General features: G+C 39.1%; 1 protein-coding gene across 5 annotated transcripts in view; it reads left to right on the top strand.

The window, feature by feature from the left end:
- Window positions 1-1,158: 1,158 nt before the first annotated feature.
- The window catches only part of LOC125777323 (ficolin-1-like), a 74,570-nt gene continuing 49,583 nt past the window's right edge, over window positions 1,159-26,145 (top strand). For 2 of the 5 annotated variants that reach the window (XR_007422243.1, XR_007422244.1), the window contains exons 1-2: window positions 1,159-1,838; window positions 1,912-2,190. Coding sequence is in view for 3 of the 5 variants with exons in the window: in XM_049451825.1 (XP_049307782.1) it covers window positions 1,186-1,838; window positions 1,912-2,068 (810 nt within the window). In the remaining 2 variants the exon portion in view is untranslated. Of the gene's footprint in view, window positions 1,839-1,911; window positions 2,328-26,145 lie in introns of those variants that run through there. The other 3 variants (XM_049451826.1, XM_049451824.1, XM_049451825.1) reach the window with 2 other exon arrangements.

The raw sequence follows: 26,145 nt of genomic DNA, 5'->3' as shown, positions 1-26,145 counted from the left end.
GAAGAAGCTGTCGTCGCAGAAATTTATAACAGGTGCACGGCGCTGCTTTCAGCGAGCGCGGCACAACTTCTGCTTGCCACCAAAAAGTGCAACAAAACAACAACAAGGCAAACAACGAGAGGCGCAGGATTAAATAAAGAAAATATAAAAACTTCGCCTTTCTGTGTATGTGTGTGTGTGTCTGTTTTGTAATAAAGAAAAGCCACTGATGCATTTGCATTTTATATGAACGAGCTGCAGCTTGTTGCAAGTGGCAAGTAGTAAGTGGCAGGCGGCTTTTCATGCCATATTTGCCGCACAGCCACAAGGCAAACAGGAAACATGCAAGCATATGCGCCACTAAGTTGCACAACAAATACAAAATGCATACGAATTCAAATAAAAGTTATGGCTGCAACTCAGCCTCAGCTTCTGCCTCTGCCTTCCTTGCCACGCTTGGGGCGGCTAAGAAAAATCTGTGGCGAAAGCAGCAAATGTGTAAAAGTAAATGTCTAAAAGCTAATGTGAGCACAAGTCAAACAGAAATCATACACAGCATCCGCAACTACACACGCACATACCCATACGACAACGTAATGGAGCCATGTGGCAGCGTCTGTGTAGTAAATATAAACATTTTATCTGCAGTTTGTTGATTGTGTGCGCACAATGAAATGAGATTAGAATGCTCGGTATTGAGGTCAGACAAAAAGTTCCGTAATAAAGCAAAAGCCGAAGTTGGCTAAAATTCACTTTCAGCAGCAACATTCATATGTGTTTGGGCACAATAAGTGTGTGTTTGCATTGCAGAGACTAAAAAGAGTCTTGGCCCTGTAAGAAAGTGAAAATTATGAAGAAGAGGCACAGAAAGTAAAAACGCGTAAACGCGACTAACCAAATGTATCCCACTTATTTTACCGTTCACCAACACAAACGGTGCCAAGTAATCTCAGCGCTGTCTTATTATCAAAGAAAGTATTTAATGAGATTAAACCATTGCAAAAATGTTACTTATGTTGTCTAATGGTGGCGGTATATCATCATATAATCTTTATGATAACTATTATTATCTACAATGTAGATAATGCCCAATTTCTATTTATTTAAAATTGCTGTGGAGAATACGTTAAGTTCACGAAGTGAAATCGTATAAATAGCACAGCTGAATGTCTCAGGAAAGTTATTTTGTAAAGTAAATTCGCGAAGATGTGCAGACAACAGTGGATCTCGTTGCAGTTAGCTTTGCTGCTAATTTACTGTGGTCTCGGTGCCAGTACAGCAAGCATTGTGGGATACGATGACCTGCGTATGAAATATTTACCGTCGAACTGCAATGAAGCAGTTCATTTGGCGGGGAGCAAAGCTAAAAGTGGTATATATAAAATTGGATTGCCACTGCCACAAGGTGCTGTTAAAGAGTTCTATGTTAACTGTTTGCTGGATCCATCGGGTGGAGAAGCCTGGACGCTAATACAACGACGACAAAACAAATCTATAGACTTTCAGCGCGGCTGGGAGGAGTACAAGAATGGCTTTGGCAACTTAAATACGAATTTCTTTATTGGTCTCGATAAATTACATGCCCTAACGGAATCACAGTTGCACGAATTATGGATCGAGTTGAAGGACTTCGACGGTGTGGAGAAGCATGCCATGTACGACAGTTTTGCCATTACAGACGAGAGCCAAAAATATGCAATGAATATTTTAGGCACATATTCGGGCACAGCAGGTGACGCCTTAACTGAGCCACACGGTGGCGCGAACTTCAGCACATTCGATCAGGATACTACCGACCATCATTGCGCAACGGCATTTAAAGGCGGTTGGTGGTATGGAAAGAAGCCTTGCGTGAAAAGGTAAATTTACATATTTACTAATACAAGCACATATTAAAATAAAAATTTGGTTGACGCTGCTTTCAACTTACAGCCACTTAAATGGAGTCTACCATAATGGCTACTATGACACTACTAAAGCTGAGGGTATAATTTGGTCGAATTGGCGTGGAGTCAACTATTCTATGAAGTATGTGCATATGGCAATTAGACCGAAAGATCTGCGTATCGATAATAAATTAGTGAACTAATAAGTATCAATGACGTGGTAACAAAGCCACATAGGAAGACATCAGATTCAAGCACTCTTTTAACCCAGATTACGTCACCGCAACATTCTAAACCCAAACCAAACAATCACGCCAAGCTGTAGGTCTGTTCGTCAGCACGAAGTCAACCCAACTACTGATATATTTAGATAAGTAAAGTTAAGTAATAGAATATAAACGAATAATAATAAAACTACTCTGCAGAATATCAAATAAAGTGAAATGATTCGGATTAAATGAATTGTAGTTTTTTGGATCTAGGAACCGTTATGCTTGCTCGTCAACCAACGAATGTCTCTCACTTGCAAACTGTCGGCGACAATATGTTCACCGGAAGTGGTGTATTCTGAACGTTGAACTTGTTTTTAAATCTGTCAAGTAGTTTCAGAGCCTATTCAATTCAAACAAGTAAACAACAAAAATTTCGTTTTCATAATATTAGTATAGATAATTTTATACTCTGGACAGTGTATACTATTATGCTTGCCGTGAAGTTTGTAACAACTAAAATTTGGATAATATACTATACATATATATAGTATAGTGAGACTTTGTTCATATTCCACGAAGCGGTCGTTTGAGTTTTCTGGACAGCCAGAAGTCATAGGGAGCTATATCAAGCGAACACGATGGTTGCATCACGATATTGGCGTAAAAATTTACGAAAAACTCTCGAAGAATCAATGCAAGTTGTCGGCCCATAACTTCGGCTTCTATTTACGAATAGACGTATAATACTCAAATGGTATTCCCTGTAGACCGTTTGGCCGGTCGGAAGGAATTCGGAGCGCACTACACACCTCGATAATCGAAGAAAACTGTCAACATAACCTTGAAATTTGACCTTTTTTGTTGTGTTTTTTTCGGCTTTGGATCACCTTTGCCAAGATATTCAACCGATTGATCGTCTGGGTGGTAAGCATAGATCGAAGACTCATGGACAGTAATATCACGTTTCATGGGATCCTAGTAGTCGGAAAGCGTTGTTTCACAGATGTTAACGCATTCATTTTTCTAATGCCAAAATTTTATTTCAAAATGGTTTTCACGGATACTTTCGAAATTTCAATGGTTGCAGTAATATCTCTGACTGTTAATCGTCGATTCCCAAGCGCCAATTCCTTTATTTTCTTAAAGCCTAACGTCGATACACCTAATACCAGTCCTGCCGCCAACTTCACAGTATCGTAAACATCGAGGATAACAGTATGTTTGGCAATCGTTCAATTAATACAAGTTTCACAACCACACAGTCATCGAGTTTGTCCAGAAAATAGCACGATGTCCCAGATTTTTATGGACAACTGGAACACTGGGCAATATTTTATATGCAGATACGAAAACAACCAACTGTTATTGAAGAGCCTGAAAGGTTACGCGCTCGTAGCAGTTGATGCGAAGCCAAAAATGGTAAACCGTAAACCGAATCAGCTGATACGATCCATCTTATGAGAGTGCATTGTAAATGAACACTCACCACCTTTACATATATCACCTGCTTCTAGCGTCCGTTTACGTGGATATCTGAGTACTCTCCTGCAACACAATATTGCTAATTGTAATACCGTATTATTTTTATATTTTGTAGTATATAAAAATGAACTTGAATTAATTTAAAATGTTCTTAAACTAACTCGAAATTACAGTCGAATACAATTCTTCACATATAGGTAGTTTTAATATTTTCCATTTTGAAAAGTTATAACTGAAAAGCTAGCAGTGCTCAAAATTATTCTTACAAATTGAGCAATGGTAAAATTACTGTCTGGCAAGCTGTGCAATAGATAAAGTTTGTGGTAGACTTGCTCGTCAGTGGTGCCGGTATGTGGAAACAATACAAGCTCGAACGTGCAACTTACTCTACGTAATCAAAACAAGGTCGATTTGAATCAAAACTTTAAACAAGTAAGCCAACTTGAAGTACAACCTTAAGCCCAGATCAGGCCCAAGCTACAGATTGGTCTTGATTATTGTCATTTGGGATTACCAATGACAACAACGAAGCTAAAGCAGCATGAACTATTTATTGCCAATGCAACATTAACCACGTTACCATTTTCAGCATTGTGTTTGTTAGTGAACCGCTCTCTCCACAATATGGTAGCTGGCATTAAAACGACTAGTCTGCGTAGAGCAAAGGATGAGTCACGTTACAAATTTCGCTAGCTGCGACGCTTACGTCAAAAAGAAATACGCTCGGAACCTGCCGCCAGTAAAAACCGCTAACACTTACTTTCGGTATTTGCCGCACTTTGCCGTTGCTAATCCCAGTAAACCTACGCAAGGTATTTGACACCGATACTGAGGCAAGTAGAATTTTCTTTCAATTCACAGCTCCTGAGGGGTCCGCTAGAATATCGGTCCTTGTCGTCGATATTATTTCATTTTCATGAAGGCGCAGTTGCCGTATGATGAGAATAGTAGTAACTCTGACATGGTGGTAACGCCTCACACCCCCCGGATGTTTACGAAATGTGCGTGATGACGTTTGAAGAGCTAATGCGTTGGACACCGCTCGTGCAGTTAAGGCGATATTTGACCTTCTCCACGTCGATGACTTCGTTGATAGTTTTTGCTCAGAAGGAGTGGCCATTTTCTTACGTACAATTGACAAGAAGGAAAGTTTTGTTGCACAACGGGTACTTGGTTTGTTTCGGCAGTCTTCGTGAGATGGTTTTGGTTTCAAATTAAAAATATACAATGTTAATGAAGAAGTGGTAAATGGAGAAAGGCGTCCCACTACATAAAGGAGAACTTCTAGGATTATTATGCCGACTTTCGACCTTCTATGATTTCTGAACAACAATAATGCCGCCTGGGAGAAGTGACGTAAACTACTACCACAGTAAAAATACCTTTGCCGTTGTTGCCTATCAAAGTCTATACAATTATTCTGTGGTCAATAGGATTCAAATTGAGCGCCGTCGTTACAAGACCTTCGTAAAGCATCGAATTAGCTTAAAATAAAAATTATCAATGAAATTCTTTTTTTCAGTGAAAGTATGGAATTCGATTTATTCTGCATAGCCACCATGGGCGTGCTTACAGAAGCTCAGACGCTGAACTCAATTTTTCAAGCATAAATTAGCCGATACTGCTGCAATTTCACGTTCGATATTCGTACGAAGTTCATCAATCGTCGCTGACATATTGGCATAGACCTTAGCATTGACGTAGCACAGGAAATAGTCTAACGGCGTCAAATCCCTCGACCGAGGCGGCCAATCTAATGGGCACTTTCTTGAGATAACACGATACCCAATCACCGTTCATATGGTATATAGTCACCTGGAAATTCGAAATGTTTTTTATAACGTATATGGGAAGTATTCGCCCGATTTCACAAATTTTTTTCTCCACGATTATTCTCAATAGTCGAATTTGACAAACCAAACCTGATTTCGTCAGAGTCCGGCCGCCTCCTCGTAGATAGATGCTACGAAACGTGGACTTTTAATGAGCTGAGCATATCATCTCGGCTCGTAGCCACCAAGAAATAGAGGTTATTTTTTACCAACATCACCATCGCTATCATTAGCATTGAAATAATTTGCAATATTTTCCTATTCATCTTTCATCAATTCACGCCGTAGGTTCGGTCAATAAATCCCAAATTCCTCACTCATTTCAAAAAATAATATGTATCTCACTAAAAATCGTTAGAAAAATATGCTACTTAATACAAAACCCTTGTAAAAAGTTTAATTTTCCTGTAAAAATGAAAAATCAGTCCTAGCAGCCGGTTAAACAATTGTACCTATATTTTCAAAAATCTTTACTATCACATTTAAAATTCTTATTTAGCCAATAAAATCATGCCAATGCTTAAACCAACTTGTATAGCTTAGGCTTAGCCTCGACTGGAATGGCCCTCAGTGTTGCCTGCTCAATCCTCCGATTACAAGAAAATGTTCTAATCCGTTATTAAAAATATATTTTCAATAATTTCTAAAATCACAACTTTAAATTTAATTTTCAAAGTTTCATGCAATGGTATAAAAACTTAAACGATTCGCTTCGATTGCACATTGGCCGCTTCATAGCCGTTGGCTGCTTCAAAAGTTACTCATACGCCATGTATCCGCTTTATGCAATTATGGAATTTATAAATTTATAGACTCTAAATTAGTTTATTTTTGTACAAATTATTTGATTATTAATAATTCCCGATAAAAAAATATTATTCTAGCTTAACTTTTATTTTATTGTCAGCTTTTGAATATTGATTGCTCAGAGCAAACTGCAACAATGAATTGGTAACGTCATTTAAAGCTAATATTTAACGCAGATAATTCTCTTTAAAAATTATGGCTTACATTGAACGGAGGCAAATATTTAAATGCGATGGTGATGCTTAATTAATGTGGATTATTTTTCAACGTTTTGTAAAAATAGTTAGTTGCTGCAATCAAAGCTTCTGTTTGCAATGGAATGTGATTTATGCTGCGTAAACAAAAAAGTCAGAAAATTATTAATAATGTCTATTTTTATAGCAATAAAAAGAATTCAACACAAGTGTGTATATGTGTACTGGAGCGAATAAAAAAATTCTATAAAAAAAACTGAAAATAAATACAACTTTTTGTGCACGCTTTTAGGGCTCATTCATGTTACCAACAAAAAAACAAGGAAATTTATTAAAAGTGTGTGTAATTATGTTCTTTGTTGTAGAAAATATTAAATTTAATATAAAATAATCAGTTCACTGCTGCATATTAATTAAATAATTTCTTTATGCCCTGCAATATTGTAACTGTTGATTTCATTTATTAATTTTACTTAATCATCGCTTGTGGGCAATATTTATTTTTAAAATGCTTTAAATGCATTCGAATTACATTTGTCAAATTTTGTTTGTTTTGTGAAAAATTAACTTTGTTTGAGGTTCAATGAGCAGAAAATATTAATTAGACAACTTCGAAATTTTACTAATGGTAAATTGGTTAGCATTATAACTTACCAACAACAAAAGACAATATCTATCTTGAGGATTAAAGGATTTATGAGATTTAAATCGCAAGAATACACAAAATAATACCAAATTCGTACTCCCGTAGGTCGAATTACAAGGGGACTACAATAACTCCGTTTTATAGACAAATCTCTATATGAAATTGTTTGCAAAGTCAGACTGTCACCGAAAATGTGAAGATTCCAGGTTCTCTGAGTCCAACGGCAGCTTTCGCGGCCATTCACTTCGCTGTTATATATACCGCTTCTATATACAGCAAGTGCATTAAGTGCTATAAAAAAAAGTGGAGAGAAAACTGCCTCATGTGGGGTGCCTCAAACCCTCTGTTTCGCCACGATCGATCTAAATCCACTCTAACCCTACTCAAAGCTCTATTGACGTTGTTGATTGGGCTCTCGATATCGAGGAAAGTGCCACTGCAATTTTTTTGACTGCACTGGTATAATGATCTCCTGACCAGGGGACTGAAATGATGGAATGAGTTGATCGCCCACGGCAGGTGAGATTCATAACATCATCATATGAGCTTTGTGGTTAAGCCGTCTACAATAAGCTTTGATATCCGAGAGTTCAAATGCAAACTAAAAGGGTTTCCCTCTATAGCTTGGTAATGTAATTGGACAAGAACTTTTTACAAGCCGTGCTGAAGAATTTGACGACTTAGTCACCACGTAAGGTGAACTTATAGTTCGTTATGGCAAGCTGTCCATCAAGCTCCCATATTACCTGTGTCACTGGTCGGTTGGTGCTTATGGCTTTTCGTCCCCAATCGAGAAATTTCATAGCTGCTTAGTCACGGCGGTTGACATTAACTTCGTCTCGTTTCAAACGAGCATTAAGGGGCTGTACCAGTGTGACGCATGAAAAATTAAGCGATTTTCGTAAATCTTTTTAAGAGAAAGTACGCGATTGAATATTTCAAACTTCTTTGACCTTCTTTAATGCCAAATTGACCATTTTCAACCAATCAAAAAGATCGTAGTCTATTGTATAGCAAATATATTCAAATATACCCAGATTTAATTTGAAGTCGATCGGTCAATTTTATTTTTTTCTGTTTAGAACGCTGCCATTCAAAAACTATTCAAGAAACGACCTTGCCGATTTCACAGGATATTTTTGATTATATTCGAGAGTTTATATATTCAAAAATAAGACAGCAAAAAAAAAAATATTTTTTCGAAAGTGTCACAATGGTATAGCCCCTTAAGTTTGCGCTTTTGCATGTTCGAGGTTAACCTGAAGAAACTTTTCCAACAGCGCTAGTTCAGCGCCCTGCTCCATAACATCCCGTTCCTCCTGGAAAGGCCCTTCCAAACTGATGACGGATTCTCTAACTACCGATCCGCTCTTATTTCTGGATAGGTATGATAGGACCGGCACTACCTGTATAGTCCTTAAGTCATCTCCTTTCTTTTCTCTGCCTCACTAGGCGGTTGAGGGCCATCCGCCCAGGCTTCTGTATGGATGGTCTATAGAGTACCCTCTTAAATGCATAGCTTATGCCCTCGGTTGACTCCATGAAAGGCCTGCGCATTGAGCAATATCAGCGCTTGTCTATAAAGTTCTTCGTTACTCTCGAGCAATATAACCCGCCAGTCGTATGTGGGTATAATATCAAATAATCATCGAAATTATTCATGCGGAGGAAGGTTCGGCAGGGTGTCAGACCCACGGCCAAAGGCGAAGAGGAAGACTCACTTTGTCCAGCCTCTCAATCTTATTCTTTCCATAATAGAAATCGTTGAGTCCAATCTTCATGTTAGCATTGTTCCGATTGGCTAGGAGCTAACCTAAAATTATTAGGTATTCGGTGAATAGGTGACACATATGTTAACGTAAAAGAACTTCATAGACGGAATTTCCATCGGTGAATCTCTGTGAAATTGCAAAAAAATCTAGCATTTTCTTAAGCGGGGTTGTAATTGTTCATTTTGATTTGATTGGTTCATTTAAAACAAACGAAACGGTCATGATCGAATACAGGTGAGTCGGGGTAAACAATGGCCAAGCGAGAATTGACTGTGAGGAAATTTTTGATAAGTGCTTGATGGTGTTGGTAGAGAATCAACTACTATGGTCTACTCACATACCTCAGCCTACACACATCGACAGTGACTCGCCAAAAGCATCGGACGCTTGACTTGGTTAGTCTTTTTCACACCTGTTACAGTTATTGTTTTATATTCAGTTTGGTTTGCCATTTCATAATAAATATATTTATTCTAGAACAACGTTTGTAAATCGTGTATATTTGTGGTCAAAGTAGATAATAATTAAATTCGCCCGACGCATCCAAGACTTTGAGGACATAATCGCCCAGCAGAGCGGTAATTCGCGTAGCACGATTGTGAGTGCGACCGCAACGAGATCGCCACCGATCCTGAATTTCAAAAGGAATTTCTGTTCAGTCAATAATTGGGCCACTCGCCTCTAATTTATTCGGCCCGTCTGTGTCTGTCACTTGTTGGCAGTAATTTTTCAAATATGATGACAAGCCATTTTCTTTAAAATAAAGGTAAATTCTTGGTAATAACCATAAATTATATGCTCTTAATTACTGCTTGAAAAACTCATATCTGAAAAAACACCCTGTACAAAGGGTTTAATGGTTTAATGATATTGTAAGTTCTAGCATACTTCAATGTCTTAAAAAAGTCATTTACGGAGCCATCAATTTGCGCTTGTAAACTTTTAACGCGAATATTTGGCGTATTTTTCCACAAAATTTCGGCACTAAAATTTATTTGGAGGAAATTTTTAATGCTCCTTAGACAAAAGCATTTATCAAACGACCGCAACAAATTCACGAAATTTTACTAAGTTGCTGGCACACATACTCGTAAGCACCGAGCTATAAGCAGCTGCATTCTGGACTGCCCAATAATTTGCCTGCATCGCAATCAAGAGTTATGGGCGACAAAGAGAAAGAAGAAAAAAGAGTGAAGGAGCATCTGCCACCCTCTGAAGCGGCAAATATCGAGAAGATAAGGAGTTAGTTAAATGCTTGCCAATGCCATGTTAAACAAATTATGGACGGCTTTGAGTTTTACGGACAACCAGCAATGCACGCCATGCATTGACAAGCAGCAGGAACGTGCAACATGCCAGCAAGCTTGATGTTTAGACAACAATAGCACAACAACAATATACATTAAAATAGCTATTGCCAGTTTAGCAGCATAAATGCAGCCTTAGAATGTCGTAAGGAAAGTTTTATAGCTGCTCATGAGCGCAAAGGGGGGACGGGTAGCTTTGGTGGACGCTTCAAAGTTGACTGCTGTTGAAATATGCGTTGCAACATTATTGTTGCGTGGCAGCCACGTCGACAACGATTAAACGATGAACAAGTGTAGCGCATAAAAACGTCTTCTTTACAAGCTGCTGTGTGCGTGTGTGTGTGTGTGTTCGTGTGAGTATGTCCGCTTGTCCAACTAATGGCTGGTAGCAAACTGTATCGGTGACAAAGTTAGTTCTTGGAATGCAGCAGCGAGTCGTTAGCTGCTCGGAATTTGTTGGAAGAAGAAGAAGCAGAGCAGAGCACGCTTCAAGTGGGAACTGGTGCAGTTAGTGTGGACCGAATGTCTATAGTATGTCCACATTAATGGAGCCTGGTTGCCACAGTAAAATGTTTAGTGCAGATACAACGAAAAAATGGAGGGTAAAACAAGTGAAAAGAGTAAATGACACAGCAGCGCAAAGTTTGTGGCTGCCGTTAAGCATGTGCTGTCGCAAATTGTGGTCAATGCAGTAAAGTAAAACGCTGCCGTAGAATAATGGCGCTGGTCGCAACAGCTGCAGCAACATGCGTAAGAATTTCGAGCAACAAAAATGCATGAAGTATGGCGGCAGCCCAAGTTGCTTGACTTGTTAGTGCGGTGAAGTGGGAAATTGTGGTGTTCTCTTGTTGTTGCATGGTTGCTCTTTTGTTTTTCGCTGCTGGCGCACAGCCGGCGACAAATAACTCCGACAAAGTTTGCTCGAAGTAGTGCACAAGAAACAGTGGTAAGCTGGTGAAAGCTTAGAAAGTGAAATGGCATGTCCAATGCAACTTATTAAAGTGAGATTTATGGTGCTCAAAAAGCGAGGAAAGAGAAGATAGAAGAGGCATTTTGCAAGACATAAATATATTTTGGTGGGCATCTATTTTACTGAAATATGACTGTTTGACTTACCACATGCTTTTTTTTGATAATATATATTACGAGTATGTGTGTAAATGTATTGCGTGGGTTGCCATTTACTTTTCTAAGTTTGGAAGTTTGTTTTTTTTTTATAGCTGTTCTTTTGCCTTTTCCGAAAACCAATGGTTGCTCTTGCAGCTGTATGTAAGGAGATTGAAATGCTGCCCTCAGTTCACTTATTGCTGATGAGTGTTCACAGAGAGCCGTTCACCTGCCTGTTGTGGTTGCTACTGATTGACGTCGAACCTTCCTTGTGTTTATTGAAGTCTAAGTCTGAAGACGTGTCTTCTGTCTTTCTTTCCAGATGCATTTCCTTAAATCGTAATCCTTCATACGTTTGTAGTGGTCATCATTAAACAGGAGGTCTCTTATTCAATGCTGTTTTGTCTTTTTCTAGGTGAGATCTCAAAAGCCAACCCTGGCGGATATAATTCGCCTTCTCACTTTAGCTTGCCAGCAAACGGACATTTGTTGGCTTTCCAGTGGATACTTGGTCTAAGACTGAAAGCCTGAGCCATATATAAAATAATCGTTTCTGGGTCTTTTCCCAAGTAAACCGCGCTCAAAGAGCTTCCTTACTTGCGTGAGCTTCTACAAAGGGGTCTATTATCACTGAGCTTTATGAAATTCAGACAGACTTATTTCCCAATAATAGTAGGAAATAGATCAAATCATAGGAGGGATTGCCAGCATACATAATATGAAGATTTCTAATACAAGTATATACCTATATTGGTCAATCTGTGAGATATTTTAATGAAATTCAGAGATCAGGAGAAATTACATAAGAAATAATGTAGACTATGGTTTGTCCTAATACCAAATATGTATAAAATCGTATAAAAAATTTTGTTAGAATTTCGGATTATTTAGTTGATGTTGATATTCCCATACCATATATTAAATACAGTTTTGCTCGAGCTTATATTACATACATATTTACAAGTTTGTAAATCTCATTTGAGTTTATTAGGTTGACCTGGGCATTAGCAGTTTGGATATCTGCAAAGTCACATGAAAAATCATGGAATATTATACATTATTTAGTTTGCTTTTGCTTTCTTTATTTAAAATTTAATGCCACATCCGTATTTATTCACATAAACATTGCCGAAGTTTTATAATTTCTTCAAAAGCACACTCAGGCGATTGAGCAGGCACTCGATGTGTAGGAGCACAACTCTCGTTTAAATTATGACGAAGTTTGTGACTCCATATGGATTTAAGCAGCACAACAGCAGTATTTGCATATGTCGGAAGATGCTGGCACAAATTCTCCGAACAAAATTTGAGATTTTTTTCCGGATTCCAAAATACAGAAATTTTCAGAATGCAAGGAAATGGAAAATTTGAACGACCTCAGAGCAAATGATAGAAAGCCTCAGCCAGCCAGCTGATAATTCCGTATTTCATGCCAGAGTTGCCTTGTTTCGGCAAACATATCTCTTAATGATAGTATGTACGCATGATGACTTCGTAATTGCAAGTTGTCAATAACACCGAAATCAGAGACTGGACTTTACGCATTCCTGCACACACACACATACATATGAAGCTATATTTACAATGATTTTTACCCTCTGTAATGCCACAGCAAACCATATTTGCAGATTGCAGTGAATGCAATCACAATGCCTCAATTTGCTGCTGATCGATACATGCCGTTACATGCTAGACAAGTCACATTGAATTGATTTTGTGCACCGAGGTTTTTGTCTTTACAACAAGTTCAGAAAAAAATAAAGATTTTGCTAGCTATCACTTCGTGCTCTAAAAATCACTATTTCTTCCGAAAGCTAAGCAATTTAAGGTTAGTAAACAGTTAAAAAACCTCAGAACTCCCGAATGCCGCAAGTAATTAAAATTTTTAAAATCTTCCTACTTTTTACTCTTGTAATTTTTGCTACAGTGCATATGGCTATGTATACAAGTTGCGTTCCAAAGTAATCAGGACTTTTTTAATCTAGCGCCCCCTGGTGGCACCATCTATATGTCGACTGGTGTGTTAGAATCTGCTATCTTTATCGATTGAGAATTTCAGAACATTTCATATATTGGACAGTCAACTGATGAGTTGACATTACGAGTTTTCGAGAGAAAGGTTCTGCGAAAGATTTATGGTCCTTTGCGCATTGGTCACGGCGAATATCGCATTCGATGGAACGATGAGCTGTACGAGATATATCTTCTTTTCGCTGAACTATGTCAATATCGTCGTATATCTCGTACAGCTCATAGTTCTTTCGAATACGATATTCGCCGTGACCAATGCGATCTGAAAGTATTCGACGCAGTGTGGAAGCAGAGGAAGAGAAAGACCACCATTCCGTTGGAAGGACCAAGTGGAGAAGGACCTGGCTTCGCTTGGAATATCCAATTGGCGCCATGTAGCGAAAAGAAGAAACGACTGGCTTCTGTACACTCTTATAAAAGATGGTACCTTCTCAATTCAGCTCTGTTTCAATTACAATTATTTTCTCTAAGAGTCGCCTTTTCTGAAACCTCGTTTGGTATCGAACGGTTCGAAGAGTTCCTTCCCGATTCTGACGGAACTTTTGGTATTGCTCAACGTCAGTTTAGACAGACATATTAGTTGAGCTGCTTTCCCAGACCTAATGCCACACTGATAAGGTCCAATCAGTTTGTTGACGGTGGATTTCAGTCTTTCACATAATACACTCGATAGAACCTTATATGCAATATTCAGGAGACTTATCCCACGGTTGTTGGCGCTATTTGTGGGGTCTCCTTTTTTGTGGATTGGGCAGAGCAAACCTAAATTCCAATCGTTGGGCATGCATTCGTCCGACCATATTTTACAAAGAAGCTGATGCATGCTCCTTATCCGTTCTTCGCCGTCGTGTTTGAATAGCTCGGCCGGCAATCCATCTACCGCCGCCGCTTTGTTGTTCCTCAGAGAGGTAATTACTTTTTGCACTTCTTCATGGATCTAAAAACTTTCTGCGTTTGAACCAATTGTCTGTGATTGAGGTATCTTCAAAACGCTCTAACCACCTCTTCACTGAAGTCCCACATATGACTTGGTTAATTGATTATTTTTTAAAAATTGGTCAATATATTTTGGATGACCGAAAGACACACAAAAATATCAGAAGACATTTCCAAACAGAGTTATATTCAAATTGACGAAGTTTTATTATCCTAAGCTTGGTCTTTAAGATTAACCAGAGCGTTAAGTTGAGTCGATTTGTATGTGTAGTTAGTTCCTCAACTTTTGAGATATCTTTTCTTTCAAGAAGCTGCTCATTATAACCTGTGAAGGGCATTAGTTCGTGTAGAAGTAGTTTACGCTTTTCTTCTTACAAATTGCAACAGTTAACTGAAGGGGTATTAAAGATATACATTGTGACAAAAAAGTACACGAAAATTAGTATTGAAGCCCAAAATATTTCATTATTCATCAATATTTATTGTGTCGCACATATGCCAACGATTTTTCCAGTCTTAGAAACAATTTTCATAAGAACCTTTTGGGATGGCCTTCAGTGCCTTCAGCGCCTTCAGCGAGTTTGTTTTATCTGTTCGATCGACTGAAAATGGATTCCACGGAGCGGTAATTTCAGTTTAGGAAACAAGAAAAAACTACATTGAATCCTCGCAAGCCTTTTCCAACATTTGCAATGATTCCGCACACAAAACTTGGTTAGAATTTATGAATTTTGTGGGTATTTCTTCCAAATAAAAGGGTTATTAATTATGTAATTATCTCTTCTTCTACCCTCCGTATAAATGATCATGACTATGAGGATAAGCAAACTTCTGGTTATTTTTTACTGCATTTTCCGTTAAATATGTGTTGTCTTAAGCGACAACTGAATTCTTACCATAATCTGATATGGTAACAAATATGAGCAATTTGGGGTCATGCCTCCACTTAGCCTTAATACTGTCAGTGGAACGACTTCACTTATTCCGATTGAAAATCTGACAAGTTCGATTGCGCAGTTGTAGCTACAGAACCATGAAAGTTATTTAATAAGAGCTTTTTATTTACTATAACAACTGACTTTTCTCTGGTGTCTTTTAATAGGCGATTCACGCACGACTAAGACTATAATTAGTGCAACAGAAAAACAACAAATAAAATTAAACTCTCCTAACACTTCCATTGGAACTGGTAATACACAATTATAACCCGCAACACTCGCGAAAGAACAAGTAGTTAACCAGCAATAGAGTACAGTGCTCTACCAATACATATGCGATTCTATGAAGTAGAATTAGACCAATGAATGTATGTATGTATGTATATGCGTTCTTACATAGAAATACGCTTGAATATGTGTTCGAAAAATGCCAGCAACAATTGCCTTAATTAAGAATAAAATATATGCGCACAACAGCAATAACAATGCAAACAAGAAACGAACAAGTAATTAACTCTGTTTTGAATGCGGCAATTGTGTTACGTATACGCACGGCTGGCCAGTCATTCAACACACATTCAAGCGCAACGCCACCATGCAACCAACCAAGCTGAGGCGAAGGTAAGCGAGTGCGATTTGTGTGTATGTGTGTGCGAGTTAGGTGTGAATAGTGGTGTAAGTCATGTGAAAAGCGCAATGCGAATGGAAGGTGAAGTGCAAATGAAAGGTCAGCACCATAATTTGTGGCCGACAAAGAGCCAGGTGGGCCATGCTAATTTGATAATTTCCGTTATGGAAGTAAGTTGGCTTCTATTCAACGTACAATATCATATACATATTTATTATATATACATATGTACATACGTATGTGCAAATAGACGAAAGCATGTGTGAGAGAAAAATGCAGAATTCAGAAGGACATCCAATAAGCGACTAACAAATGCGCTTCAGTACAACAAAAGTGTAATAAAGGTGAATGTCACACGCACTAAACAACAGTTAAGTGAGTAAAAGTTGTAACCGAACGAAGTACAAGTAAATAGAAGTAACGAAAAGCACCAATAGAGGATGTGAAACATTTTAAATTGCTTTTATAACAGCAACTGGTGTGAATATGAAAGCAGCAAGAATGAAGTAGACACCGCAAAGCGAAAAAAACATAAAATACAATTCCAAGAAATGGTTGGTAAACGAGTTTGGGTTGTGCAGGAAAGCAGAACAATATGCTTGTTACTTAAAACTACTGAGTAAAAAAGGAAAAAAGAGAAGAAAAAACTGTGTTGCCGCACAATGGAGAAAAGTGAACATAAAAAGAGCTGTAGGTTATGGCTGGTGAACTTAATTCATAGCACGATGACTATGAAAAAATTAAGAAGCTTAACACTAATGGCATGAGCAATCCCCGAAACGACCTTAGGTCATAACAGTTAAGCGTTTATGAGGCAACGACGGAGATTCCAAGCAAAACAGCTAAATCATTAGACATTTTAAATTAGCTATGGGAAGGATATGAGTTGCTAGAGAAGAGTCATGGAATATAAATATACAAAAATTCCACATTATATTCGACGTTTTTCACTGTGTTATTATCAAAGTGTTGAATTAAGTAACTGGTGAATTAATTTTTTTTAGCTAAATCATCATCTTTATTTTAAATATTTTCATAGGTTTGGCTCACACATGAAATGTTCACCCATCAAATGTTTAAAATCAAAACCGAAGGTTGCACAGTGGTCGAAACAAATATAAAAACTATGTATTCCATAAGAGAACAATCATACAAACAGAAAATTTACTTTTTAATTTTATCCGGTCACACATTCTACGAAATATGTGAGTAAGAAAAGGAACAATAATACCAAGCAGACAGCACAGTGAACGGAGCTTTAAATTTGGTTTTCATAAGAAAACTAACTTCTAATATTAAAACCCGCTAAATTGAGTTCAGTTATATTGAATAATAAACAGAGAGGTAAAGATTCTATAACTAACTGAATTTATGTGATAATACTACTGGAAGCAAAAAATAGTAAGACTTTGTATTATTTAAAAATTCTTGTTCATTCCTCAAAAACTAAATATAGTATACGACGGTGTATTATCGTGGTGCAAAAACTTAGCTTTGTCGACCCTTAAATCCGGTATCTTCGCGTAAGCAATGCTTAACACTCAAATAGTATTGCTTGTTGTCTGTTATGCTGGTCAGAAGGAACTCGGAGATGTTTTAAAAGCCCCTTCCGATATTCCATTGATACCAGGAAGATCTCTGACTGTTAATTTTCGATATTCAAGAACCACTTTATTTTTTTTATGTGTTGATCTTGAGTTGATTTTAACGGCCGTCCTGGACGTGGTTCGTCGTCATTGCGTTCTCGCTCCTTTTTGTTATGTACAGTTAGAATTACCAAAAAATCAATTTTTCTATTCGATAATACACACTTCTTCTCCTTCTTTACTGGCGTAGACACCGCTTATGCGATTATAGCCGAGTCAACAACAGCGCGCCAGTCGTTTCTTCTCTTCGCTACGTGGCTCCAATTGGATATTCCAAGCAAAGCCAGGTTCTTCTCCACCTGGTCTTTCCAACGGAGTGGAGATCTTCCTCTTCTTCTGCTTCCTCCGTCGGGTACTGCGTCGAAAACTATCAGAGCTTGAATGTTATCTTCCATCCGGACAACATGACCGAGCCAGCGCAGGCGGTGGTTCTTAATTCGCTGAACCATGTCAATGTCGTCGTATATCTCGTACAGCTCATCGTTCCATCGAATGCGATATTCGCCGTGGCCAACGCGCAAAGGACCATAAATCTTTCGCAGAACTTTTCTCTCGAAAACTCGCAACGTCGACTCATCGGTTGTTGTCATCGTCCAAGCCTCTGCACCATATAGCAGGACGGGAATTATGAGCGACTTATAGAGTTTAGTTTTTTGTTCGTCAAGAGAGGACTTTACTATTCAATTGCCTACCCAGTCCGAAGTAGCACCTGTTGGCAAGAGTTATCCTGCGTTGGATTTCCAGGCTGACATTACAAATGGTGTTTACGCTGGTTCCTAATAGACGAAATTATCTACAACTTCAAAGTTATGACTGTCAACAGTGACGTGAGAGCCAAGTCGCGAGTGCGACGACTGTTTGTTTGATGACCGGAGATATTTCGTCTTGCCCTCGTTCACTGCCAGACGCATTTGCGTTGCTTCCTTGTCCAGTCTGGAGAAAGCAGAACTAACGGCGCGGGTGTTGAGACCGATGATATCAATATCATCGACATACGCCAGCAGCTGTACACCCTTATAAAAGATTGTACCTGCTCGATTAAGTTCTGCAGCTCGAATAATTTTCTCCAGCAGCTGATTAAAGAAGTCGCACGATAGGGAGACGCCTTGTCTGAAACCTTGTTTGGCAGTTTACACAGCCGTATTAGTTTTGCGGGGATACCAAATTCAGACATCGTGGCATAAACGCAGCTCCTTTTCGTGCTGTCGAAAGCAGCTTGAAATCGACGAAGAGATGGTGTGTGTTGATTATCCTTTCACGGGTCTTTTCCAAGATTTGGCGCATGGTGAATATCTGGTCGGTTATTGATCTGCCAGGTCTAAAGCCATACTGATAAGGTCCAATCAGTTTGTTGACGGTGGGCTTTAATCTTTCACACAATACGCTCGATAGAACCTTATATGCGATGTTGAGGAGGCTAATCCCACGGTAGTTGGCGCAGATTGTGGGGTCTCCTTTTTTATGGATTGGGCATAGCACACTTAAATTCCAATCGTTGGGCATGCTTTCGTCCGACCATATTTTACAAAGAAGCTGATGCATGCTCCTTATCAGTTCTTCGCCGCCGTGTTTGAATAGCTCGGCCGGCAATCCATCGGCCCCCGCCGCTTTGTTGTTCTTCAGGCGGGTAATTGCTATTCGAACTTCTTCATGGTCGGGCAATGGAACGTCTGCTCCATCGTCATCGATTGGGGAATCGGGTTCGCCTTCTCCTGGCGTTGTACGTTCACTGCCATTCAGCAGGCTGGAGAAGTGTTCCCTCCATAATTTTAGTATGCTCTGGGCATCGGTCACTAGATCACCTTTGGGGGTTCTACAAGAGTATGCTCCGGTCTTGAAACCTTCTGTTAGCCGCCGCATTTTTTCGTAGAATTTTCGAGCATTACCCCTGTCGGCCAGCTTATCAAGCTCTTCATACTCACGCATTTCGGCCTCTTCCTCTTTCTGCCTACAAATGCACCTCGCTTCCCTCTTCAACTCTCGATATCTATCCCATCCCGCACGTGTTGTGGTCGATCATAACGTTGCGAGGTAGGCAGCCTGTTTTCTCTCCGCTGCGACACGGCACTCCTCGTCATACCAGCTGTTCTTTTGCATTTTTCGAAAACCAATGGTTTCGGTTGCAGCTGTACGTAAGGAGTTTGAAATGCCGTCCCACAGTTCGCTTATACCGAGTTGTTGACCAGTGCTCTCAGAGAGCAGGAGTGCAAGCCGAGTAGAAAATCGCTCGGCTGTCTGTTGTGATTGCAGCTTCTCGACGTCGAACCTTCCTTGTGTTTGTTGGCGTGCGTTTTTTGCTGCACAGAGGCGGGTGCGAATTTTGGCTGCAACAATATAGTGGTCCGAGTCGATGTTAGGGCCTCGGAGCGCACGCACATCTAAAACACTGGAGACGTTTCTTCCGTCTGTCACAACATGATCGATTTGGTTAGTAGTTCTTCGATCCGGAGACAGCCAGGTAGCTTGATGAATCTTCTTATGCTGGAATCTGGTACTACAGGTAACCATACTTCGGACCACGGCGAAGTCGATCAGCCTCAACCCATTTGGGGATGTTTCCTCGTGAAGGCTGAATTTACCGACCGTAGTGCCAAAGATAGCTGCTGTGCCCGCCCTGGCGTTAAAGTCGCCAAGCACGATTTTGACATCGTGGCGGGGGCATCTCTCATAAGTGCGCTCCAAGCACTCATAAAAGGCATCTTTGGTCACATCGTCCTTCTCTTCCGTCGGGGAGTGGGCGCAAATCAGCGATATGTTGAAGAAGCTCGCTTTGATGCGGATTGTGGCTAGACGTTCATTCATTAGAGTGAATGATAGTACTCGGCGACGGAGTCTTTCTCCCACCACGAATCCCACATCAAACTTGCGCTCCTTTATATGGCCACCTACTCGTAACTGTCCTTGTCCCGTCCATCGCATTCCTTGGACGGCGGTGATGTCAGCCTTTATTTTCGCGAGGACATCTACCAGCTGGGCAGCGGCACCTTCCCAATTAAAGGTCCGGACATTCCAGGTGCATGCCCTCAAATCATAGTCCTTAATCCATTTGCCATGGTCGTCATAAATAGGGGGGTCTCTCATAAGAAGCTGTTTTTTTTCATGGGGGGTGTTTTTTACGTGGCGGATCCCAAACCCAGCGCACACCCCTATGCAGGGGATATTTCGCGTTCTGACTTTAGCTCGCCTTCGAACGGATGTTCTTAGGCTACCCAGAGGATATTTGGTCAAAGACCGGAATTTGTGAGCTGCTTGAGTCATATGTAAAAGAATCGTTTCGGGCCACTCCCAGGTGAATGGCGATCAGAGAACTTTCCTCACTTGCGTGAACTTCTACACATGACTCCATCCTCCAAGAATCATACTAGCATTAAAAAAATGATTTTTAAAAATTTTACATGTATCTCCCCTCTAAACTTCAATAATTCTAAATAGCGGATGTTTTCTACACATACGCTTTTTAAAAAGGCAATACATTTTTCAGAGTTGATATTTTTAACAACGGTTACTTGATTTATACTCAGTTTGGTTTGATATTTCTCCGGGGCACCGTTTGCAAATCGTGGAAAATGATGAATTAAATATTGATTTGGTACGCGCATCCCATTTTCGGTCAGCCCAACAGAATCTGTAAATTGAACAACCATTGATCGGTTTCGCACCACGTTTACTCTAGTGGAGTATGCGCATCCTCAGAAATGCCGTACACCGCGAATACGTCATTGCTGCTAAGAATCAGATTATCTAAGAAAATCCAATTATTTTTAAATGCTGTAGAAGCATTTTTATTAACTTTTTCTTGCCTGAATTGGAAGATGTTGATGTGGACGACCTTTGGTTCCTACAAGATGGCCCTACATGCCTTATAGCCAACCACACAACCAATTTAGTGAAAGAAACTTTTGGTGAACGCATTATCTTTCGTCGCGGGTTTTTTGTGGGATTGTGTGGAGTCGCTTGTCTACGGAGATGCATTTGAGACGATTGATGGCACATCATTGCTCAATTGTTGAAAAAAGTGCTCGAAAATTCCGCTCTCTCGACTGGAATTTATGTAAGCCAGTAACTGTTGCTTCAAGGCTGAACTCTAATATAATAATGAAACCTTATATTTTTTGGTTTTAAACGTAAATTAATTTTTTTTTGTAACCTCCAAACTATAACCAACTTAATATTATATTTGTTCTTCTCCATGATTTTTAGAGAAAATGAAATTACGAGTACCTCTATATAACGGGTAACACAACATCAGTGTTGACGTTTGAATTCTAGCCACGCGTCTTAATTCTTTTTACGTTTTAGCAAGTTAGTAGAGACGTTTAGGTGGCTCATTGGCTTGCGAAAACTGTCGGATGTCTTGAAAATTCCACTCGCTTCCGCCGGCGTTGTCTGGCAAAAGTTTGCCTGCACTGCATTTTCAATGATGATTTCTGCGAGTAGCAAATGTATATATAAATGCGCGCATTAAATGCACTCACAAGCGTACACGGAAGCAGCCGAATTTATTAAAAAGTAAATACATGCTTGTAGCTGTCTGTCGCTGCAAGTTTCAAAAGCGCTCTGCTGCTCCCGGCTGATAAACTTTAGCAAATTCCAAAAATACAAAAAAAAACGAAAAAGAAGAAAAGAAGTCATCAACGAAATAAAATCCTGACGTTTACACACGCATGTACACTTACATACATACATATATGTGTGTATATATGTACATAGGCGCGTGTATGTCCTGGAAGTGGAGCTTGGAGCTGCGTGAGCACTCAAGTGTTGCCAACTGTAGTTGACCCATGCATTTTTCAGCGACATTAAATTCCTCACTGAGTCCCATAATAAACTCAAGTAAAGCAAAATTGTTATGTGCTGGAAAATCAAAGTACCGAAGTACAGCAAAGCATCGTGCTGTGTCTCGCAGCGACCGCCGTAAAGCACAGCGAGAGCAGATAACTTAAGCAATGACATTTTTCATTTTCACGCCAGCACACTATCTCAATTTTTCACTCTTCAATCCGCGCTCCCTTCCTCTTACAAGAAGCACACACTCACACATATACTGGTACACCAAGTTGAAGAGTATGTATATGTGTGTGTGGCATACTCGTTCATTTCTTTCAGCTCTCGACTGCACGGACATTGAATTATTGCGTTACCGTACTTTATTGCCAAAGCGGTAATGTGCTCAGTGGAGTGTTTAAAATTTCCTGATTGTCGACGGGCTGACAGGGTTGCTTTCAATTTTCCTTTTTAAATAGTGAGTGCTTGCTTTGGCATTAGCTGGAATTATGTAGGTTTGCAGTAGGAGAATAGCGGAGTAGGAAATCTAATAATTGCTGTCAATTTTAGTTAAACTCGTTGACTTTGCCTAAGTAGTCAAGTCATTAGATATTAGTATGCCGATAATGGATACGGAAGCAAGGTGGACTACCATAGTCATATTTTATAGAAATGAGTAGCAATATCGAATAATTTCTTTTCTATATTATTGCTTTGAGCTTGTTCAGAGCTGAGCTCTCTATTTTAACCTTAAGTCATTACATTGATTAACATTTTCTCTTGGATGCAATTCATAGGAAATCTCATTTCATTTGATAAAGCGCTAACCACCTAACGGTTGTACGCATCACTTAAAACTAATTGAAATAAATATTGGGTTATATGTATATATATAAATGATCAAGATAATAAAAAAGTTGAAATCTGTAGGACCGGTTAAATCGGGTGATAACCCCTTTCACTCCTCATATAACGGCACTGTTAAAATCAACAAAAAGCGCGATAAATCAATGGCTAAATACGCCAGAGATGTTGAAATTGGCACCGCCCACTTTTTGGTGAAACCACATATCTGGGGACCATACTTACCGATTTAAAGCAAATTAGGTCACATTGTCAAAATGGGCAAAATCGGACTAAATTCACGCCTACTTCCCATATAGCACAACTTTAAATTCCACTTGACACTTTTAGGTTCCAGTACACAAATCGAGAAACAATTAATATGTCTTGATAAAATTTTGTATAAATAATTCCTTCAAAGTATGCTATTTTATAACTAAAAATCGTCCAAGCCCATCCAAAACTGTTCAAGCCCTTAGGTACTGAATATGTGGACCCCAGTGTATACAGTTGGCAGTTAACTTTCGACCGAAAATATCGGTCAATGTATAGAATATTCGGCCATATACTTAACGTTATGTCGGTTAAATAGACTATATGTTTTTATAAAATTGTTAAATTCCGATCTTCTGTGTAACGTTTACATCGTAAGGTATTTCCCTGGCTTTGACTCCTGTAAGTTGCAAAAGTATAAAGTGCTCCATTGTACATGAAGTTAGTCCTTCCTTGCTTGTTTATCATATTGTTATCATTACTTCGCGTATTCCTATAATAAATTATTTTACGAAGTATGACAATTAAGTAATGAGACTGATTCCATAAAATCCATATATTGATGTGGATGTCGGCGAGTATCCTCGTCACGGCCGTCTGGATGTCTGTAATCGACTCAAAACAGGTTCCTTTGACCACCGATTTTGTTTTAGAAAACAAAAAAGGTCACAGGGTGACATGTCGGGCGAGTAAGGCGACTGTTGCAACACGGCGATCTCTTTAGAGGCCAAATACTGGGACACGTTGAGGGCGGTGTGGCACGGCGCGTTGTCGTGATGAAGGATCCAGTTACCAGCGAGGTCTGGGCGCACTGAATCGTTGAATCGTTTTCACAATTTTTCGAATACTTGGAAGAGTAGACTTGATTCACAGTTTTCCCGGTGGAACGAATTCTTTGTGAACGATTCCACGGCTATCAAAAAAGGTAATAATCTTCGTTTTCACCTTCGACTTGCTCATGCGAGCTTTTTTCGCGCGGGGGGTGCGCGAAGACAACCGTTGTGAGCTTTGGCGTTTGGTTTCCGGGTCCAAGAGCACTATCATCATACACTCTTACAATTTTAGCGTACGTTTCCGAAGCTGTTTCGCCCTATCTGGCAATAAAATCAATCTCATTACTTAATTGTCAAACCTCGTATTAAGCGTTTTTGAGGGCTCTATACTAGCTAACTTCAGAGGTAGTGAGCTTACTTTGAGTGTGCAGTAATAATAATCATTGAGTTAACAGGGTGGTAAAATAAAAATATATAAATGGCGATCAATTTGAAGTTCCCCACTTTTTAAAGAAAAAACGAAGAAATTTCAAATTTAATGGGGATATTTAGTAACATTCGAAAGAATATTCTTTGCCATTTGTTTTTTGAAGATTATCTTTTTCAAATGTTGGCCGCGGCTATGTGTACGAAGGTCCATCCGTTGACTCCAATCTTCGATAACTGCTTCGAGCATTTTTGCTGGTAATTGATGAATGACACGCGTGCTGTTTTGCTCAAAGGCCTGAATCGAATCGAGATTGTCCACATATCCCCACAGAAAAAAGTCTAACGGTGTGATCCTATTGGACAATCGACCTGCTTAAAATGTGAAATTATCTGTTTACCAAAGTTTTCACTCAGTAAATTCATTCTTTATACATAGAACGAGAATTTTAGTTATAAAGTTGAACGATTTGTAAATGTTGTTCAGGCAGAAGTCTTTTCACGATGAAATACCAAAAAAATGCGGAACTAAAATAACATACCATCTTGACACGACTGACGCGTGATCTATCAAAGAGAGGCTATTGAAAAAAGTATCTCTACTTGGATTACCCGTTATGTATTAAGTGAATGGGCCTTAGTAGTTTTCTAGGAGATGGTGGTTATGCGGTGAAAACATACTGCGTTCAGGTTATATTTTTGATAAATCACAAAAAAATCTGAATGTTAAAAGATTTCTTTTGCAATAAAAATTGGCTTTACCCTTAAAACAGCCTTCAGAACATTAATGTTTTTGCAACTTTTGTTAATATATTATATTTACCCTTAAAACAGCCTTCAGAACATTAATGTTTTTGCAACTTTTGTTAATATATTATTTAAATAATCCACTTAATTTTGTATGTGTGTATTCAATATGTATGTTTGAATATGTTTCAACTTTCGTAGGCACTTCGGTAACTTCGCCTCCATCTAGGCCAACAACCAGACATACACCATAATACAGCCTTCATTATTCTTGACAATACTATTTGAATTTTTATTTTTCAGCACTTAGACTTGCCTACGGCATTTAAATCGACGACCATCAGATCCAAAGAAATTGAACTTGGACTCATTTGGAACAAATACAGAATTTCAAAATTCGTTATCACGGTGGATGTATTTTAGAAGTAATAGGTCAACTGTTGACAAAGTTCGAGAGATCGTCCTTCAACTGGTCCAATAGCGCTAGTTAATAGTCGCTGCTCATGGTCTTTATTTTTTAAGGTAGTCAATAAAGTGTTGAGTTTTTCTCGTTTTTCATCGTGCCGTTCATTCGAATGACTGTCGATTGTACTTCGGAGTGAAATGATGCAGCCCTGTTTCACTAATTGTCACTCGTCGATGCAAAACTTCGAGTTTACTACACTTGAACATTTCCAAACACTGTCTCAAATCATCAACTTGTCGTTTTTTTAGGTAAAAAATTTGCTCGCGCGGCACCCACTTTGCCCAGAGCTTTCTAATACTCACATATTCGTGAGCGATGTAATGAATACATTCAGTTGATATCTTTAGAGTGACTGCTATCTCGAGCAACTTCCCTGTGTGGTCATCCACATATATTTTGTGAAGTTTTTTGATGTTTTCGTCCTTTCCAATACGCGAAATTACTTTTTAT

Source organism: Bactrocera dorsalis, chromosome 3, assembly GCF_023373825.1.
Source record: "Bactrocera dorsalis isolate Fly_Bdor chromosome 3, ASM2337382v1, whole genome shotgun sequence".
NCBI classification, from domain to species: Eukaryota; Metazoa; Arthropoda; class Insecta; order Diptera; family Tephritidae; genus Bactrocera; species Bactrocera dorsalis.
Note: the sequence above shows the minus strand (reverse complement) of the source record. Positions and strands in the feature narration are given on the sequence as shown.